General features: G+C 36.2%; 1 protein-coding gene across 2 annotated transcripts in view; it reads left to right on the top strand.

Moving 5' to 3' along the window:
• The first annotated feature begins 5,896 nt into the window (after nt 1-5,896).
• Nucleotides 5,897-8,679, top strand: part of plod2 (procollagen-lysine, 2-oxoglutarate 5-dioxygenase 2) — a 48,346-nt gene continuing 45,563 nt past the window's right edge. For both annotated transcript variants that reach the window (XM_088913530.1, XM_088913529.1), the window contains exon 1: nt 5,897-6,218. In XM_088913530.1, the coding sequence (XP_088769656.1) occupies nt 6,107-6,218 (112 nt within the window). In that variant the 5' untranslated portion in view covers nt 5,897-6,106. The remainder of the gene's footprint in view (nt 6,219-8,679) is intronic.

Here is an 8,679-nt window from a genome sequence, read left to right as displayed (position 1 = left end):
CAGTATACACAGTATTTGGTCTCCAAAGTGTTCTGTAGGAGAATCTTCTTCAAAGGGAAAATACAGAAAGCAGCAGGTCACAGAACCTGTACACATTATTCTCACATTGTTATAGAATTTCTTTTAAATACAGTAACCACAAACAGATGTTCTATATTTGCTCTGGCTGCAATAATGAGTCAATATTCCTGAAGTCAATGAGCTGAGATTCCCATTGTCTAATTCATTGAGAATGCCAGACAGAGTGGGCTTTACAATGGTCTGCAGACTGTTATATTTCTAACAGAGGACAAAAATGAGGACACTTCTTTATCCATTCAGTATAGTAATCCTTCAAAATGCAAGACAATCAGACATCTTTTATCATACAATACTCTTTCTCATAACATTGATTTCCTGTATCAAATGGTAGCATTCTACTTCAGTAGTATGAACTACAGTATAGCACCTTCACAGCATTTCATATCTATATTCCTAGTCAAACTTTTTGTGAACCATTTTAGTGTTATTACAACGGAACAGATAAAAATCAAATTCCCAGTTCCACAGGTCCCCCAACTAATCACAAACAACATTTCCCCTTCCCTATTAGTTTACTGATCATGAAGATGTGCTTTCACTTCTGTTCTGTTGAGGAGAAAATGTAAAAAAAAACTGCTAAGTGTTTTTTTTAAACCAATTACCTAATAACATTTAACAGATCTCTTATCTCGTGTTATACACCTACAGCAGGGACGAGAACTCACAATGTTTTGTTTTCCTCCCCTGTGAATATGCAAGAAATTAGTACCATCAAATCTCAGTTATATAAACCATCTGGGTCAATGAAGAGCATGTTGCATCAATTGAACATAACTAGGATAATCCTTGACAGTTAATGCCAAAGACACTGTGTTAGATTTTGAGATAAAAGACAATGTACCCTAAATCTATAAAAAATCCAGTAACGTTTTGAAAATGAGCATGATGCTGGAGAAAAGGGTTTGGAGTACTGCAGGTACTGAGTAGCACCAGGAAATTGATGACCTGGCAAATTCCACATTCATGTACTGTAGTAACGCCCCGATTCATCAAGATCAAGATCTGCTAGCAGGTTGTCAAAGGAAATTGTAATGTCGCTGCCGGCTTCTGTGCACAGCAGTGGTCGGACAGACAGGCTGAGATCTACATACAGGACTTGGGATTCTTGGGGAGACATCGGAGGACTGGACAGTGAAATGAGTGAAGCCACCAGGAGACAGTGCACAGAGGAGGAGGTTCATAGGGAGAGGCTGTGTAATGAGGGTGCTGATTAAGAAGCTGAAATTAATCTGCGTTTCCGAGCTCCTGGTTTGTGCAAAGTCAGGATTGCTAAATCAGGCAGGAGACTGCACTACCTTAGGTATCTCAATGTCAGAGCCCTGAACCAGTGATGTTTCAGGACTTAAATGGATGGAATGCGTGCTCTTGTAGGAATTCTGTGGTTTCCCACGAAAACTGCAGGCAGTGAGCAGCTCTCAGCCCAGGAGTGACAGAAATAAAACACAAAACACTATTCAAACAGCCTCCTCCAGTCTAATGTCCCATTTCCAAATAGTTTGTTCCCCTTTAGGAACAGACAGTCAAGATTTGCAAGCTAAGGAAGCTAAGGGTGGCTTCCAGGATCCCATTATCAGAGACACTGAAGTCAGGACACCAGGCATAGCAGTTTCAATCATTGTATGTCACACCAAAAGTACAGAAAAAGGCATGGTAGTTGTCAGAGAATCCATTTTCAGAAAACCTGCAAGGACAGTACGTTATGCATCAAGTCAACAACAGTAGGCAATCTCTCTCGTGCTTAGGTGGCTGACATTGTCTATTAAGTAGATGATCTCCTAGCAAAGGCAGGTGAAGACCAAGTTGGTTCTGTCCGTATTAGGACAAATGACTTTGGCATAAACAGCACACTTTCCATACAAAACAAAATTCAGAGAACATGAGCACAGACATAAGTCTGACTTCACTATGCGAAGTTGCATAAAACATTATTAATTATAAAAACACACATCTGAGAACATAGTATGCTGAAGAAGGCTTCAGTTTTGTCAGCCACAGTTCTGTATTAATATTATCATAGAAGAGGCAGAAGTGTTAAACGGTATGTACTAGAAGCACTTATGGCTAAAGAAATCTCCAGAAACCAGTGGTATTCTACCAAGAGTACTTACTGAAATGAGAAATGTTATTCATAGGCTGCAAAACATAAATTCTCTGTCTCTAACGACAGGGGAAATATCATTCTCTAGAAGATTGCTGATATTGTGCCAATCCATAAACAACAAAATTGAACCAATTACAGACCAATAAGTCTTACTTCAGTTCTGTGCAGTGATGTAAAAACAATAATTATAAATAAATTAGAGGATCATCCAATCCATAAGTGACCATAATCCATAAATGACAGTATAGCAATATGGTTGCAAGACAAAGTCAATATTTAGAAAAATTAGGTCTTGCTAAATTAATTGGTTAGTCTTCTTAAAAACAGAACATATACACTAGTACGATAAAATTAGGTTTTCAGAAAGGTTTCGATAAGCTACCTATTAAATGATTAATTCTAAATTGGCAGGTGGCAGGAATGTACAAGAATGTAGCTTGTATTTAGTAGTTAGAATGTACCTAGTAGTTAATGCATAGGAAACAGATAAGGGGTGAATGTTTAGATTGAAGTGATGTAATTTAGCGATGTACCACAGAGATCTGTATTAGGACCACACCTCTTTGTAATCTATATCTAACATCAAGATTCTGGTATAGTTATTAAACAAGTAAAATTTGGTATCACAGATGTTAACAAAATAGAAGGAATAGCAAACACTGCAGAAGCTGCAGCTCCAGAAGAACTTACAGTATACAAAACTGGGCAAACAACTGCCAGATGACATTTAACTAAACAAATAAACTCTTTTTGACCCTGGTACATGTTACAAAATCCTCCTAGAAACCCCTTCATAAAACAGAACTGGGAGACGTTTATTGTTTGTTTTACTAGGGTAACTCCCAATAGTAATCTGTCATTCTTTCTTTTGTTTGACTGACACACTTGCATGTTTAGCAGATGGGCTGAAACGGGAGCAGTTAATTTTAGAGTACTGCTTTAGCCACATTACTTAGCATGCAGGGCTTTGTTTACCTTCCTGTGACCATAAATATACAGTACACAGCAGAATAGAATTATCCTTTATTGTGATACATTCCTCTTGAATAACATTGGAGCTTAGTAAATCATATGTACTTTATAAAAAGGGGGTGTATCCCTTGGTTAACAATATGATTTTCACCTCACACAACCACTTATCTCAGTCTCTCAGAAATGCTCTCAGATTGATTGATCCTTTCATCTTTAAAGCTGTTATTAGAATATAAACACAGAAAATGTTACTTGTACAGTTTCAAAAGATTACTAATTCAGCTAGATCTTGGTCAAATGAAAGACTTTGTTCTAGTAATAACCTGATTAGTGGATAGACAGAAGTGTTGATGGACAGATACATGTAATTTAAGAGTCTAATCTAATCTCTAATACACTGTATATTCTTGGGACTTTTCTCGAGGAACATACACATGAATGATGTGTGTTAGTGGGAATATGTCCGATTTCAAACAGTTTAGTATGTCCATAAAAATGAATAACTTAGTTCTCATGTTTACTCCAAAATACTGAAAGGAATATATTTGAACAGACTAAGGGAAGTGAATCTTTTCAGCCTGGGTCACACCATTATATCTGGACTTCATTCAGGTGTCCAAAATCCTGCAAGGAACTCAACAAGTCAATCAAGGGGACTCAAGATCAGCAGCAAAGGGGAAACAAGAGAAAACTAGATTCAGGACCATTCAAGATATACACTTCTTTACAGAGAGCATTGTGGGGGTCTGGAATCAACTCCCTAGTCATCTGGTTGAAAATGACTCCATAGGATCCTTTAAGAAATGTATGGAAATCTCAGACAATTAAGCTAGAAACTAAATGAACAAGATAAATGAAATGACCTTCACTACTTTATAACTTGTCTTAGGCTACATTGCAACTGAAGTTGAAACGGCCATAGACAATGTCAACATTCTGTTCTCCCAGTACTATACATATACTGTATACACAGTATGTATTTGTCACTCACAAAACAGTATGTTGATTCTCAATGTAGATTAATAAATGTTTAAAGTGTTCATCGTCAAATTCTTTTGCTGGGTTGAGTAAAGATAATGTGTCCTAATCAAAGAACAGAAAAGGCTGAGGCCATCCGTTGTTAATTCCAGTAAAATCATGAACATACCACTTGCCCTTTTACATAATTACAGATGAGTTAGAAAGCACCTGTTTTTTATAAAGCCACAAAACCTCAGTCATATCATAGTCGGGAAAACAATAGCATGCCATTTACAAAGACAAAAACATGACAGATTTTAAAAGGCTATTCAATTGAACTGGTGCTCAAAAGAAAATACCATGGGGTGATATGTTTAGAGATAGGCTTGTCCTGATTAAGGTATAATTAAAGTCTACTATTATTAATTATCTTTCGTGGCATACAATGACAGAAATAAGATGTTTATGAAAAATAAATCCAAGCTATATTTACAGGTGCAAAGGCTAGCCCAGCTTCATTGTCAATAACTTTTTTGGAAAACAACATTTTTAAACTTACAATCTGCCTTTCTGGAGTACAATTATATTTAACAATGATCTACCTGAAGCTCAGGCGATACTGATCATATATAAATAATAACATCACTTTATTAACCTTTTACAATTCCTTGCATTAGGAATTATCTTTTCTTGCTCCCTATGAGACACACAGACAGGGAAAGAGCCTGGGGTCAGAGCACAGGGTCAGCCATTGTACAGCACCCCTGGAGCAGTTGGGGTTAAGGGCCTTGCTCAGGGGCCCAACGGAGTAGGATTCCTGTGCCAACTGCAGGATTTGAACTGGCAACCTTCCAGCCACAGGCACACATCCTTAGCCACAGAGCCACCACTCCGCCCCAAATGACAATATGCAGTGGTTCTGGAATAATTGCTTTCAGTAAATTGAAAGTGTATTGATTGTCTGCTAAATATTTCAGCTTTTCCTTATGTTTTATATCTTTTACAATGTAGACAAAAAGCACAAAGTGCAGCTTTAAACTGAGGATGTATTTAATTTGGATTTAATCTCCATCTGCGTTACTAGTCTCGAACATGCATTCCATAATAATCAAATATAGGACCTTTAGTACGTCTGTGCTTAAAATACGTTTTGTCTAATATTTTATAATATTGTGTATTATACATAATACATAGTTATATATAATATCCATGTATTTTATAATCTCATATAATCGTGTTTATACCATTTTTCATAATGAGTAATAATATGTTTTAACAATCAAATAAAACTTTTTATTTACCAAATTAAACCGAAAGTAACAAACTAGTAAACGTAGTTTTAAAATATCTGCCGCTAGTAAGTTACTTCGTTGCCATGGAGTAATGGCAAGGTGCAATAGAAGGACAGTTCACAGTTGAGTGATACAGTACTGTTTCTTCTCACGCATTTGTGTAAAGAAATAACGTGTAAATCACATGAAGTCTTTCACTTTGAAATTCACATAACAAAAACTTTGGCCACTTTACAATATGTACTTAGGACAAACCAAGAGAACAAGATCAAACACAGCTGCCATTGTTGTGCAGGCAAGCAAGTGTTAAAAATTCTGTCGCTTTTCACCTCCTCCGTGTGAATCAGATATACCGTTATCTTAAAGAACGCTAACGTATTCCTGGAAGATCAGAAGTGTTACATATGCAATTGTAATTAAAGAACCACGCCTTCAGCTCTCTCCACTTTCAAAAATAACAGTATTTATACCATCCCCCAGGGCTTCTCGCTGCTCAATCTTCTCTCAGTCCAACCCCGGGGCGCCAGTGCTGGCTAAAGTACGCAAACTTGCCGAATTTTTACTATCGCGAGAGAGCCCCCTACCCTTGGTCTATATGGACCAAGTTTGCAGTTTTATGTGCTTCTGTTGAGCTAAGGCAGAATTACGCCGTGATCCTGAAACGCAAGACTTTAACCAGGGGAGATTGTACTGCATATACATGAATATGGCGATGGAGTACCTCCAATTTTTTTATCTCTGCATTTTTGCAGTGTTATTTTTAACGCATTCAGTCCGGTGTGTGAGCAAAGACCCTGAACCAATTCCAACAGGTGAGAAATGTGTCTTTTTCTCTGTTTTGTTTCTTACATTAACCCTTTTTGAATGTCCTTTTTCCCCTCCACAGACTTGTTCTATTACAGTGGAAGAGTTCTGAAAGTTGTTAGGAGGAAATTGGCGACCTTTTAATAAATGTGACCGCTTTACATGACAGAGAACTCAAGCTTTAATCCATTGTCAGATTTTAAGATTGACTGCCGTTTTCATCTGTATTAATAACTTTACTCAATTTTTATCGCGAATTTTAATTGCAGTAATTTAATCTTCATCATCATATGCAGATGCCTCAGATAACACCACATCGTAACTAATAGCAGTTTCTGGGGTTAACCACTTGGAGGATTTGATTTTTGCAGAATATGACACTTCATACAATTCAGTCTTTTTTTTTTGTCTGGGAGGTTATCGATGCTATGAAGATCACGGAACTATTTGTGCTTGCTGAACTTTTATTTGAAGCTTTAATGTCAGAGTGAAACCGCAAACTGGTGGGTGAATACGTGCGAGGAAAGACTTTCCTTTTTCTCCCGGGTGATTAAAAGATAAAACAAACCCCCTTTTCTTGTGAACAGACCAAGCAGTGCTAGACAAGGTTTTAACGTTGGTATCAATGTCTGGGCATACTCGAGTGCAGTGTGTCCAACATACAGTATAGCTGAAATGTATTCAATACATGATGACCATATACTTTAAAAGCATCATCATAGTAAAAGTACGTCTTGTGGATTACAACTCACTATAATTTTATACTTCTGCAATAATTGACTCAACGTAACATTTCTTTGGTCAAACATTAATTTTAGCCGCTTGCTAGCATAAAGTATCTATTCTCAAATAGTACTATATATTGACCACTCTCTGTGCTGACGTATAAGAACTTAATTAAAAATGCCCTTTACGTTTTTCCATGTAACCCGCTAAACCCAAGTATATTGCTTTCATGTAGTTTTTTAATTAAACTTTTACGGTTTTTTCCAGCTTACTCAACAAATTGAATGCATGTGTAAGTTTAAATACACAGTAAATGTTATGTGTGTAACATTTAAATGGGGTGGTCTGTCAGATCAAAATCAATTTCTTTAACAAAAAATCTTAGGCACATTTTAAAAAGAATCCTTTTTAGAAATAAATCCCACTGACATTTTTTTAATGGTACAATGAAATATGTTCTTGGAGAGCTCAACAAATAGGTATTCACATGATCAGCTTGTACAAATACTGTATCTCCATGATGCAAAATATACTATTTCAATGGTTTTGTTTCCAAAACATTAAAAAATAGAATGTTTCCATAACACATTCTTTATTCCGTGTGGAGGGAAAGAATGAAATATATCTTGATTTAAATGTAAGATTATGTAAAGTCCCTTAAATTATAGACTATTGTTATTTGAATTAAAGGTATGGTCTATTTAAAGACTTCTTTTTCTATGGAAACAGTTTGAGAACCAAACATCATTTAGAATGTATGCTCAATTTTGTCATATATACAGGTAGGCTTAGTAGTATGTGGGGAATCAAGGTTTTAATGATGAACCTAACACAGTTTAAGTCCAGTTTGAGAAATCCAAAACAGGTTGACTTTATGGACATGTTTATAAAGTTCTGTGGACTATGAATATCCTTAAGGGTGTCACTGAATTGCTTTCCCATTACATCCATATTATTTTAGTAAAACGCAGTGTATTGGTAACATAGGGCACCTTGTAAAACCCACTGCCAGGCTGTAAGTGAATCCATATGCGAGAGTCTGAATCCATATGAAGAGAGTCTACTTTCCATGACTCCTCGTGTTAATAAGATGCATGTTTCTGTAGAAGATTGCCTGGTGTTGTAATTTAGATTCTGGAACTCAGTGGACTGGTAGGTTCACATTCTGTGCTTCTGTCTTTGTGGAACACTAGAATACAGGTTCTTAACCACAGGGCTCTAGAAACAAGGCAAAAACACTACTTAATGTAGGAAAAATGTGTTTAACTATGTTGTAAACTGTTTTACTTGATGAGATAAGCATTTCCCAAAGCCTGATGTTGAGGAAATAATATTTTAATGAATTTAATAATTGAAATGATGATAAAAGTTTATTGAGTAAGTGCTGGTCTACATCTGCCTCAGGAGGCAAGATGAATGTGCAGTGTGAGCAGTAGTGTGGCTTACATATATATACAGCAAACAATAGTTAGTGTCAGGTTCCACTTATTTGTTATGTGCAGTTTTCACACAACCATATATTGATTGTGTTGCTTAAAAGAAAACAGCCTGTTGTCCATAGTTCCATAACCTATAATCTTTAAATACTAGGTATTCTGCAAAGATATAATTTATGACAATGATATGTAATCTTAGGCAAACCCAACATTTTGAAAATGCTTGTCAGGTAACAAAAGTTTTTCTTTTTCCTTAACAACAGGTGTTAAAGTAGTATGTGTTTTTACAGGAATAGAAATAAATAGC

Source organism: Atractosteus spatula, chromosome 4 (genome assembly GCF_055471065.1).
Source record: "Atractosteus spatula isolate fAtrSpa1 chromosome 4, fAtrSpa1.hap1, whole genome shotgun sequence".
Taxonomy (NCBI): domain Eukaryota; kingdom Metazoa; phylum Chordata; class Actinopteri; order Semionotiformes; family Lepisosteidae; genus Atractosteus; species Atractosteus spatula.
The sequence above is the reverse complement of the archived record's forward strand: the minus strand, read 5'-3'. Positions and strand labels throughout refer to the sequence as shown.